The sequence below is a fragment of the Dipodomys merriami genome, unplaced genomic scaffold, assembly GCF_024711535.1.
Source record: "Dipodomys merriami isolate MVZ:Mamm:240054 unplaced genomic scaffold, mDipMer1.0.p SCAF_26, whole genome shotgun sequence".
NCBI lineage: Eukaryota > Metazoa > Chordata > Mammalia > Rodentia > Heteromyidae > Dipodomys > Dipodomys merriami.
The window spans coordinates 8729544-8742477 of NW_027204048.1; the positions used below are offsets into that span (position 1 = coordinate 8729544).

At 41.7% G+C, this 12934-nt stretch overlaps 1 protein-coding gene across 2 annotated transcripts in view; it reads left to right on the forward strand.

Annotated features, from left to right (window-relative positions):
- The first annotated feature begins 1084 nt into the window (after positions 1 to 1084).
- Positions 1085 to 12934, forward strand: part of Spata6l (spermatogenesis associated 6 like) — a 36068-nt gene continuing 24218 nt past the window's right edge. The window contains exons 1-4 of one of the 2 annotated variants that reach the window (XM_070035662.1): positions 1085 to 1263; positions 5301 to 5438; positions 7062 to 7110; positions 8908 to 8949. In XM_070035662.1, coding sequence (XP_069891763.1) covers positions 1225 to 1263; positions 5301 to 5438; positions 7062 to 7110; positions 8908 to 8949 — 268 coding nt within the window. In that variant the 5' untranslated portion in view covers positions 1085 to 1224. Of the gene's footprint in view, positions 1264 to 4352; positions 4686 to 5300; positions 5439 to 7061; positions 7111 to 8907; positions 8950 to 12934 lie in introns of those variants that run through there. The other variant, XM_070035661.1, reaches the window with a different exon arrangement.

Below are 12934 nucleotides of genomic sequence, written 5' to 3' on the forward strand. Positions count from 1 at the left end.
AAGGCCAAACAATGTAGTGAAGAGAGGAACAGATATTTCTGTTGCTAACAGGAGACCCCTAACTACTTCTCCTTTTTTAAAAAACTGATACTTCTTAAAAAAATTTAAATTGTAAAATGTTATTCCAGAGTGTTAGTACAGAGTGCTTACAGTTATATAGGGCAGGTGAAGAGTACATTTCTTTTTTGGATAATGCCACCCTTTCCCTTGCTCTCTCCCAGTTTTTCCCTCCTGTCCCTACCCACAAGTTGTCTAATTCATTTTCCACTTAATATTTGGTGTCACATTTGTGACATTTTACTTCTAAACTGAAGAACTACCCTTGCACTTCTAATTAGCGCACAGTTCATTTTCTTGTTAGTGGTGGTGACCGTGCTTTCTTCACCAAACACCAGGACAAACACATTTAATAAGGGAGAAAATACTTTCAGCGACAAGCGACTCTATTAAATTGCAATGGCTTATAGAGATGCCAGGGGCTGCAAAAAAGAAGGAGGAGGAGGAGGAGGAGGAGGAGGAGGAGGAGGAGGGGGAGGAGGGGGAGGAGGGGGAGGAGGGGGAGGAGGAGGGGGAGGAGGAGGAGGAGGAGGAGGAGGAGGAGGAGGAGGAGGAGGAGGAGGAGGAGGAGGAGGAGGAGGAGGAGGAGGAGGAGGAAAAGAAGAAAAAAAAGAAAATGTATATGTGTGTGTGTGTGTGGGGGGTGATAATTAAAACGGAGCTATGATCTCATCCGATTTTCGTAAGGGAAGTTGTCAACATTTTAAAACCTTGACTGGGGCCAAACAAGAGGTGAGGGAAAGGAAGCTAGGACTCTGAGCTTCTTGTGATCCAGCCTTCCAGCCCAACTGTCCAGATAGAGGGCAGCCCCGGAAGCTGACACAGGATGGGCCGCGCGTTCCAAGCGACATTACCCAGGGCATGCGCCTGCACTCCAGAGTGGAAGGCTGCGCGTTTGCGTGTCCATGGCAACGGGATGTTTCCGCCTTCTGGAAGCTTACACTGCTGCTCTGGTTGTGAGATCCCGGACCTGGTGGGAGGGACCCGGCTGCGAGGGTGGGGTGGGGGGGAAGTAGGGGGTGGTGAGATGAAGGGAACGAAGAGGTGGGGAGCCAAGTAGGCCTTTGGGAACACTCACCCTAGAGATTAAGCTAAACTAAGAAAACTTGGTTCAAGGCTCGGCAAAAAGGATCTGATCTTTCCAGTCCCTTCACCCACGCGGGGAACATGCCTCTGGAGGTGGTGGTGGAGCTGCAGATCCGAGCGGTAAGAGACGGATCGCCCTTCTTGACTCCAAATCCCTTTCTTAAAACGTTCTGCGTGGTTTTCCCCACCGCCCCTTCACGTTATTATCTGTTGGAAGAGATTCCTTTGTCCCTAAGATTGTACACATTTGTCTTAGTCCTTTAATTCAGCCGAGACTGCTTCTCCCAAAGTGAACTTTGTGTGTGTGTGTGTGTGTGTGTGAGCTTCTTTTAAAACAACCTCTCACAGGTCCAACTGGGATTTGTCCTTTCTTTTTCAAGATGAAGATTTATGGAAAGATGTTTAAACTTTTAAATAACCAAAGAATAACTGAAATTTAAAAAAAGGCTCCTTACTTTGTGGAAATTTACCACTTGTGGTAACCACTCAAACATTTTCTAAAGTATTTTCTTCTAGTGATTGCTTTGGCTTGCTGATTCCCAAAAGAAAATCAATCAGCAACTAAATAATTATCTACCAACCCCTTCTTAAAAGAGGGGTTGGGGGCAGAGTGACTTCATTGTACCAATTTAGGGGCGAGTCATTCCATCATTTCCCAACCCTAGCCTCACAGTGACAGACTGGCCACTCTTTGCTGGACAAGAGGCCATCACAAGCACAATGCTAACAGGGTACAACTGAGGAAAATCAGCTAGGCCTTCATATAATTGGCAGAGCTGAGGTTTCATCACCCACTCAGCTACAAAAGTTCACATTTCCTGGTTTGGTCTCAGTTTCTTAACAGCAAATAAAGCCAGGCTCAAAACTGCAACCTCTCAAAATTGTGCAGGAAGAAAGAACCCTTGAGAAACAGGGATATCTCCCCCATCACGGCGAACGTTAAGTGTTCATCTCACTTCATTCAACGTTACTGGTTAATTTTATTTTCAATTGTTTAGGCATTCTTCTTTGTACAATTAACAACAAAACCAGTTTACAGTACTTAGGATGCTTCAGAAAGTCAGATGGATTGATCTTTGATCTTTGCTTTAAAAGCTAACAAATTCAAGTCCCCAAAATGAAAGCAAGGAATTCCAGAAGTATGACTACAAACCAGAAGGCCCCAACAGTCAATCTTGTGAACATTACAAGAGGAAATAACCATTGCTTTCATATATCTGGCTAGAATAATGGATTTCTAAAATGTTAAACAGCAAACACAAACCACTTAGATCTTCACAGTATGACTGACTCAGCAAGTGAAGAGGTAGTCCAAAGGGTGTTGTGGGAATGCAAATGACTGTTTTATTTGGAAGAGATGTTCTTCTTTTAGTGTGCACTCAGAGATTCACTTCCCACATTAGAACCTACAGCATTCATAACAACCATTCTCCAAGTTCTTATCCATACCATCCCTTGTCAGATTCAAGTCCATAATCCTTTCTGTAGACACCAGTTTCATAGGTAATTTAAAGGTTTTCTTTTCAGGTAGAGCAGTACTTAAAGCCCAAACCCTCTTTGGTCTTTTTAGGTCAAATAATAATCAGAATCCAACCATGCACTTGGGTGGTTTTTGGTGTTTGATTTGGGAAGGCAAAGCTTTAAACGTAGAATAAATGTAAACGGAAACTAGGAGTTTCCCCTTATGAACTTCAAGTTAAATACTTTTACCTAAGTTTTCCTTATTCAAGAACACAGTTCCATAGAAAAATAACAGTATATAGGGGTCATCCTTGTGGTACACATGAAAAAGGTATGTACTTGCATTGAAAAGAATGGAGTTAATGTCCTGTTTTGTTACCAGATGGAATATTATTTTCTATTCAGTAGAGATGCCGGGCCACAGAGCTCTAGTATACAGATTCTCAGTTCCTCTGACTTTCTTATCTCTGCCCTCTCTGGTGACATGCTGTTGGTTGTCAACGAATTATACATGAAGCCATCATTGCATAGTTATCTGTGAGCACCTTAGACTTGCTTATCTTTTAAGTGTTTCATCTTAAGTTCTTGGTTTGTTCTCTGGCTGCTAGAAGACACTATTAGATATTAGTAGGAAATATAAAGACCTTTTCAGGGGTCTCATATTATAGAGGGGAGAAAATATTGAAATAGTTTCTTTTCCTCTGCCCAATCCACAAAGATGGAAGAGATATAAAGTAAAAATGCTTACCAAGGAAATCAAGATTAAGAAGCAATCTCTCCAATTGATAGTGGTAACAGAGCTGCAGGGAATGAAGTAGGAAAAACAAACAAACAAACAAAAACCACCAAAAAAAAAAAAGTCTCCAACTTTGAAAACACTGTTTAAAATCTATCCCAGGAAAAAGGACAGTAGCTTATCTGGATGTATATTTGTGGAATGAAGATTATGTTTTCTCATTTACAAGTGATATGCTGATTTGTGGGATTATTACATCAATCTGTCAATTGAAAAAAAAGAAAAGAAAAAAGTACAGCAACCATATAAACCACCCCCCTCCAGCTCGGTTCTTTGCAGTCGTCCTAGAGACATAAACAATTGTTGATCAAACATACATACAAGAGGGGATTTTTCCCCCCTCTCTATATGGCTGTGTTGAGTAATGGCCAGCATGTGCTTCGGCCTAGCAACAACAGATCAAGAAGGCCGGACGCCTGAGATCCCAAAGGGGGATTAAAAAAAAAACCTAGAAGTCTCTACGGGAGGCAAGCAGGATGGCCACTGGTTTAGGCTGGCATCATCAACACACGGGAACTCTCCAGACCTCCTGGTCCCAGCCGTCAGATGAAGATGGTGTCATGGTTGATTCCACAGTACAAAGAGAACCGGCACATTATGGGGTGAGAGCCAGCAATAGTCCACGATACTGTATTGCATGTAACCCAGGAAAAAGCCAAAAGCCACATCCGTGACATTGTGCCGACCGAGCATGACCCTGGAGAGACCCAGGATGAAGGCCCACAGGACCACCAGCACCCGCAGGGGGATGGCCAGGACCAGGTGGTTGAGGATAAACCGCGCCACCAGGGCGGCCCTGGTGGTGTGGCCGGACGGGAAGGAATACTTGTCCACCGACAGGGTGAAAAACATGTCCATCTGGTTGTGGGCCGGCCGTCGCCTGCGGACCAGCCCTTTGATGAGGGCCACCAGCAGCAGGTCCAAGAGCAGGGCGAAGAGCAGGTTCATCAGCACCTCGCGCCCGGCCCAGCTGTCGCTCCGGGACAGGCAGTAGAGGGTGCCCAGCAGCCAGGGGATGCCGTGCCCCGAGATCTCCAGCAGCTTCATCAGGGGCCGCACGCTGCCCCACGCCGAGCTCTCCCCGGCGCACACCCCCAGCCTCTTGGACAGCCACAGGTCGATGGCCAGTAGGGAGCGCAGGGCGATGCCCAGGAAGGACGGGTTCAAGTCCATGAGGTCCTCCTCGGGCAGCGGGGCCGGGGGCGCCGGCGCGGAGCCCGCGGCGGGCAGCGGGAAGGAGCCGCGCCGGTGCACCGGGCTCTCGGACGCGCGGAGCCGGGCGCAGGTAGGGTCGGCGGCCGGCGCGCGGCTGCTCAGCAGGGACTGGAACTCGAACCTGGCGGCACAACCTCCGTGCGCCGGGCTGCCGGGGCCGCCGGGGCCGCCGGCGCCGCCTCCGCCTCCACCGCTGCCGCCTCCACCGCTGCCGCCGCCGGCGACCGAGGCGCCCAGCGACCGTCCTTCCACGCTCCTCCGGGGGCTCGGCATGGCGGCGGGGGGCGCGGACCCCAACACCCGGCCAGACCAGACGGAGGCTCCCCGGCCGGGCGGCTTCTTCCGCTTCCGCACTGCCATCCCGGAGGGGCGGGGAGACGAGCCCCGGAGCGCGATTGTGACACCTGGCGGAGACTCGGGAGGCAATCGGAATTTCTGATACCTGGGAGGTCTGGGCGGGAGGGAGGTGGGGGGGGGGTTTGCAGGTGCTGAGCGGGGGACAGGTGTGAGTCTGCAATGGCACAGGTGTGGGGGGCGAGGGAGGCGTCATTTCAGGGTGCATGGGAAGTTAGGAGAAGTAAAGCCCGGCTTGACAAAAGCAACCATGCTTGCTCTCTTGATCATTTCTTATTTTTAGTTTGTAATCTATTATGTATTCATTACTACTTTTTTTTTTTTTTTAAAGATTTCTTGCCCTGGAGTGTTTCTGCAGGACAAGCAGGATGTGTACCTCGGCATCTACCTCTTGAATCAATACCGGGAGACGAACTGCTTTCCTTCTGTGTTCCCCATCGTGATTCAGCAAGGCATGACATTTGAAAAGGTGATCTTAGAACACAAGAGAGCGAGAGACACGGTTTTGCTGTCTGGAGAGACAGCTAGTAGTTCTGACAAACAACAAGGTTCTGACCATTGATCTTGTAAATTACCTTTAAGGCTCACTTCAGTTTACAGCACAGAAGCACAGGAGGCCGGGAAGTAAAAACCACAGTGGAAAGACTTTTTTCTTTTGCTTTGCAGGTCTGAGCCAAGTTCTGTCAATCTAGTTAGTGCTAAATACCCTGGTCGATGATTTCCTATTTTTGGAACTCTCCTGGCATTTTATAACTGGAGCAGAGAGCATGTTAGAGACACTTGTAGTGCATTTATGAAAGGGATTATTAATAAACTGCTGACCTTTGGAAAAGAAAAAGAAAAGCTTTCTTAGACCTACCAAAAAAAACAAACAAAAGTATAACCAAATGAGTTCAGTCTTGTAATTGGAAGCCTGTCTAAAAACATGAGTTCTTTCAGATTTACTGACTTAAGTCGTATTTGTCGTAGCCACAGTGATTAAGGCTCGATTCCCTGCTAGAGACAAAACACTATCCACTGACTTCACACTTCAACATTTAACCTAATGCATTATTATACAACTGTCCACAATCTCCTAAGTCTTTTTTTTTTAACGTCTACTATTTGGGTTTGAATGCTGAGCCTCCCATTTGCTAGGAAGGTGCAGTACCACAAGTCCTTTCTTGGTTTCATTATATTTCAGATATGGCCTCTCTTTTATTTCCTCCTCCATGCTGGCTTCAGACATCAAAACCTCTTTCTGCCTACTAAATAACTGGGATTATAGACATGCACCCACATGTTTGGCTTCCCATAAGCTTTGTAAACTTCTGGAGTTGAGATATCAGTTTTGTCCTTTGTTTGTCGTGCGCGCGCGCGCGCGTGTGTGTGTGTGTGTGTGTGTGTGTGTGTGTGTGTGTGTGTGTGTGTGTGTGTGTGTGTGTGTGTGTGTGTGTGCCAGTGAAGGGGCTTGAACTCAGAGACTGAATGCTGTCCTGTATTGCTCAAGGCTGATGCTCTACCACTTGAATCACACCTTCACTTCTGGTTTTTTGGTGGTCAATTGCATACAAGAGTCTTTCTAGACTTTCCTGCCCAGCTGACCTCAAACTGAGATCCTCAGATCTCAGTCTTCTGAGTAGTTACGACTACAGATATGAGCTACTGGCACCCAATGTCTGTTTAGTTTTTAGTTTAGTTTTTTTTTTGTTTTTATTTTTAGCACAACCAATTGCATTAGAAGAGAAGTCATTAAGTGAACATTGAATGAGTATGTGTAATATGCAGAATGTCTTCTGGTACTCAAGACTGAGGTTGATGCGAGATGTGGTTTTAGCAACAGAACTAGGTCACGTTGATGAGATTTTAAGCACGTGGTAGATTTAGCTGACTCAGATTTTCTTACCCTTGTTATGCTGTGTTAATTTTTATTCATTTGTTCTGTATGCTTATGTTGAACTTTTAACCACAAACTTGTTAAAAGTACTTCTGCTGAGTCTTAAAATAATATATAGCTGGATTTTATATGTTGTTAATTATTTAAGTCTGTCATTTCTAAAAGTGTCTTTATTAAAACTTTGAAATTTTATCTTTTCCCATTTTTTCTCTGCAGGTATTTGAAAATGCAATAGATCCTGGAGCTGTAGCAGAACTTTTAGAAAGTATGTATTTTTTTAAAAAAAAAGACCAGGGTGTATAATTTATCCGTGTAATATTCTTTCCTAAACTGTGATATTTGCAGGTTTGATCTGTGTTTAAAGTTAAAAGAATTCCATTGTAAGTTCAAGTCATAACTTTTGAATGTATTATCAACTTTTTTCAAATTTAGATGTGATTGCTGAATGGTATGATTCTGATTTGCTATGTATAAAGCATTGTTTCTAAATATTTGCAGAATTCTGCAAGTATTGCAACAAGTAATTTAATCAATTGAAACATTTTCATTACCACAGAAGGAGGGTCTCTGTTTCTGTTCCTTACTAACCCTTAGAATGAATTGATCTCACAGATCTTTCTGTCTCTGTAGATTTTTTTTTTTTTTTGTGGAAAGTCTCACTTTGTAGTCAGGGCTGGCTTTGAACTCACTATCTAAGCTAGCCTAGCTCAGCCTCTTACATGTTGGGATTCTAGACATATGCCACCATGCCAAGTTTAGCATAGGTTTACTTTTCCTCAATATTTCACATAAATGAAATGTGGTCCTTTGTGATTAGTTTCTTTCACCATTTCTTTTTATAATCAAAGAATATTCCATTGTATGAATACACTGCTCACTTTGTTTTTCTACTCATCAGTTGATGGACATTTGGATTCTTTTAGGCTCTATGATAAATAATGATGCTCTGAATATTTGTGTACACATTTTATATACATATGATGTGTTTTTATTTCTGTTGTATACATATACACATGCACATACTTGCACACACATGCTTACACACATACACAATTGCAATTATCATGTAGTCATAATCTGTTTAACCTTGTAAGAAACTTCCACACTGTTGACTAAAGCAGCTAAATTATTTTATACTGCATCAGCAATATGAGGGTTTTTTTTTTAATTTCTTTTCTTGGCTGTGGGGTTTGAACTCAGGACCTAGGCACTGTCCCTGGTCTCTTTTGCTCCAGGTTAATGCTCTACCACTTTGAACTACTGTGTTACACCAGTTTTTCTGGTGGTTAATTGGAGATAAGAGTCTCACAGACTTTGCTGCCTGGGCTGGCTTTGAACTGCAATTCTCAGATCTCGGTCTCTTGAGTAGCTAGGATCATAGGCATGAGCCACCACCAGCAACCAGCTGGGGTTTATTTTTTCTGTATATTGGTCAACACTTTAGTGGAAGGCCCTGAGTTCAAGCCCTTGTATTGCCAAAAATAGATAGATAGATAGATAGATAGATAGATAGATAGATAGATAGATAGATAGATAGATAGATAGATAGATAATTGAATGTAAGGAGTTTCAAGCCTAAGATAAATGCTTAATGTTATCCCTGGAGTGATAGTTAAGAAATTTTTTTTTGTTTCTTTTAAGTTCTGTCCACACACACACACACACACACACACACACACACACACACACACACACACACACACACACACGTGCAAGTGGATGAATGCTGACGCACACACAAGAAAATGCACATGTTTTATACACTTGTTGTTTTTTTCTGGTACTGGAGGTTGAATTCAGGACCTCATTGGTTCTGTGCAGGTGCTCTACCACTTGAACCCCTCTCCCAGCTATAGATGCAATTTTCATTGAATATTTTCTGTGTAGGTGGTTGACTTTGTGGATGCAGAATCCATGAATATGGAGAGATGATTTTTATTATTTTCATCAATGATGTAAATGGGATGTTCTAATAATCTTAAACTTAGCATTTAATAATTTAAAAAAAACTGGCAATTTTCTGAAATACTAAAATCACATTTTTTTCTTTTTTTCTTTTCAGGCTTCCTAACCAGGTTTGAATTAATACAGTTAGTACCTCCAGGTAATGTGCTAGTAAATGCCCTTCTAAACTAGCTTCAGTTTTAAAAGGATTTTTGGCATGACACACTAGGAGCTGGCATTTGAAAGTTGTGCTTCCCTCCCCTCCTCCCAATGCTGGGAATCAAACCCAGGTCCCTGCACATGCTAGGGGAGCATTTTGTCACTAAGCTACTCTACAGTCTTAAAAGTTTTGCTTTTAAGTAACACATAACATGTTTATAAATTTATGTGACATGCTTTTTGCCAGCCAATCTATTAAAGTTTGTCTATTATGAAATTTCAGAAAGAAACCTCATATTCATTAGCATTCTCCTTTCCTTCCTTTTTCCAGCCCCAGTCATCACTAAGCTGCTTTTTGCTTCTGTCAATTTGTCAGTGCTGGACCCTTTGTGTAAAAGGAATCCTGTGCTAGGTAGCCTTTTATATTTGGTTCTTTCACTTCTTATAACGTTTTCAAGAATCAGTTGTGTTGCAGCGTAGAACTGACTCCTTTTTATGCCAGAAGAACCCCCTTTACATGGATATACAGCACTTACCCATTCATTAACTCTAGACAGTTATTTCCACTTTGGATATTATGGATAATGCTGTTAGAAGCAATCATGTATAAGTCATTGTGTATTTGCTTTCAGTTCTTTTGGCTATTCTTAGATGTACAATTGCTAGTTCATATAATTCTTTAATTTCTGTGTATGTGTGTATATGTGTATGTGTGTGAGAGAGAAAGAGAAAAAGAGGAGAAAAAGCATCTATAACTTAGTAAATCGATTTGGATCTTTGCTATTACATATTTCTAATTTCCTAACTCAAAAAGGAAAATAAATATAGTGTTCATGTGTTGTAAAAGGCAACTGCATTATCCTCAGAAAACATTTTCAGATCAACGTTGTTTTAAATTTTTATAAAGAAGAACTTGTAGCTGGGCGTCATGGTATAACTATAATCCTGGCACTTTGGACACCGAGGCAGGAGGATCATGATTTCAAGGCTAAACTGAACTACATAACAAGATTGACTCAAATCCCCAACTCACATTCTCCCAAACTGAGAGAACATGTGATTATCTTTCTGCTTCTGCTTCTTTTGCTTAACATAATATCTTACATTTCCACCCATTTTTTCCTACAAACAACAGGATTTCATTTTTTTCTTTATGACCGACTAATGTACCATTGTATTAGTTCTAATAATAAACCTATATCATTTTGTGGATGTGTGTGTGTGTGTGTGTGTGTGTGTGTGTGTGTGTGTGTGTGTGTGTGCTAGTTCAAAGGCTTGAACTTAGAGTCTGCCCCTGAGTTTGTTTGCTAAAGGCTAGCACTCTACTACTTGAGCCACAACTCTATTTCTGGCTTTTTTGGGTGCTTAATTAGAAATAAGAGTCCTGCAGACTTTCCTACCTAAACTGGCTTTGAACCATGATCCTCAGATCTCAGCCTCCTGAGTAGCCAAGATTACAGATGTGAGCCACTGGCACCCAGTTCAAAGGTAATTTTTTTTTTTTTTTGGGTCCGGTTGTGGGGCCTGAACTCTGGGCTTGGGCGCTGTCCCTCAGCTCTTCAGCTCAAGGCTAGCGCTCTACCACTTGAGCCACAGCGCACTTCCGGCTTTTTTCTTTTTGCTTATGTGGTGCTGAGGAAGCGAACCCAGGGCCTCATGCATGCAAGGCAAGTGCTCTACCACTGAGCCACCTTCCCAGCTTGCATTCTTGCTTTCTTAATTTCATGCTTTCTCTCTTGCTTTCTTGCTTCCCTTTTGTGCTAGTACTAGGGCTGGGGCTTGAACTGAGGGCCGCACAATCTCACTTGGCATTTTTACTCAAGCCTGGCACTCTACATCGTGAACTACATCTCCACTTGCCATTAACTTGTGGACAGAACAGGCTGCTATTCAGAAATACTCACTGAAGGAATTTCAGCCAAAAAGTGACATGCTTAAAATCAGGCCATTGAGTTTTTCTCCATAATTAAAAAAACTATTTGACCCAATTTTATGTTCAAACATATAACACTGCTCACTGGCAAGTTATATTTTAATATGCTAATAAAGCAGAAGTATGCTTATTTTGATCTTATTTAATTTTTCACATTATAGAAAATAGCCCAATATCTAAATAGCTTACTGTAAAAATTTTAATACAAAATTCATAGGTTCAAAGTCAATATTCCATTCATCAACAACCACTGTCAGGCACTTTATTAACAACTTTTTTTAGGCCCTTTCAAATGCATTTGTTATATAGGGCATACAGTATAATACACTGATTCTAAAATAAAGCATGCACATTTTCATACACACTGTCTCTACATTATCTGCACACTATATTGCAAATGGACATGTGTATAGATGTTAAAATACATGATATGTAGTTTTCTTTTTAAAATTTAATATATGTTGGCCTGCTGAATATTCTTCATGTGATCAGAAATCTCTATGTGACAAGTTGCAGGAATAGTTATTTGAGAAGAACAATGAAGCTGGGTGTCAGTGGCTCATGCCTATAATCCTAACTAATGAGGAGGCTGAGATCTGAGGATTGTGGTTTAAAGCCAGCCTGGACAGAAAAGTTTCTGTGAGACTCTTATCTCCAACTAATCACTCAAAAACCAGAAGTGGCACTATAGCTTAAGTGGTAGAGGGCTAGCCTTGAGTACTGGGAAACTCAGGTACAGTGCCCAGACCCTGAGTTCAAGATCCTCCCACAACTGACAAAAAAGAAAAAAGAAAGAAAAATAAAGAACAATGATTGAGAATATTTAAACTAAGAGACATACATACTGCTCATAATTTACAAGTGAATTTTATGCAAATGAGAGCCTTCATAGGCTTGTTTACTTTTGATCCAACAGGCTCCAATTTATGATTATAATCTTAATAGAATTAAGTTTAAATTACTCAAAATAAGAATTTTACTCAGTTTCAGAAAGCATGCATTAATCCATTAATTTGTTCAACATTAAAAAAATAACATCAGTTAATGTACAAGGAGTTTCCTTTATCTACTTACTTATCTAACTGCTAATTTGTGCAGGTACTGGAGTTTGAACTCATGATCTGCGTGCTGTCTCTCAGCTTTTCCACTCAAGATTGATGCCCTGCAACTTGAGCCACACATCTACTTCTGGCTTTTGGGGGGTTAATTTAAGATAAGAGTCTCACAATTATTCCTGCCTCTGGGCTGTCTTTGAATGAAGATCCCTAGGTCTCAGCCTCTTGAGTAGCTAGGATTACAGGTGTGGACCTGGCAAGGTTTTATTTTATTTTTTCAATCATCCCTCTATCATTCTCCTTCCTCTCTCACACTTTCCAAACCAGTCTTGTTAAGTTTCCATGTTCCATTTTCATAACATGTTTACAGAGTATTTTTTAAAATTTATTTTTATTGTAAAGGTGATGGTCAAAGGGGTTACAGTTACATAGGTCAGGTCCTGAGTACATTTATTTTCGAACACTGTCACCTCTTCATTTTTTTTCTCAACTTTTTCCCTACCGAACCCCCTCCCCCTCAAGTTGTTTAAGATTCATTTTCAACATAGTGTCTAGTGAATGTCCTCGCTGAATTAGTTCACCCTTTGTCTTACCATTTCTATGCTTCCCCTCTCCAAAACAGATAAACTTACATACAAGACAAAGGGTACAGAAATTTAAAAAAAAAACAGCGACAAAAGGGGAAAAACAAAACAGAAATCACAAAAAATAAATAAAAACCCTCTTGTTTCCATTCGTTTTGATAAACATTTTACATGACCATATGTAAATAGCTATTGAGCCTTTGTGATCCTCTCCTAAGAATATCTTCCTTTGGTCTCACTCATCTCTAAAATACACTTAGAGCTCAAAAACTCACCCCCCCAAAAGAAAACAAATCCTCAAACAACAACTCAATTAATAAATGGGCTAAGGACTTAACGAGAGACTTCTCAGAAGTATGAATGGCCAATAGACACACGAAGAGATATTCAGCATAATGGCCATAAAAGAAAGGC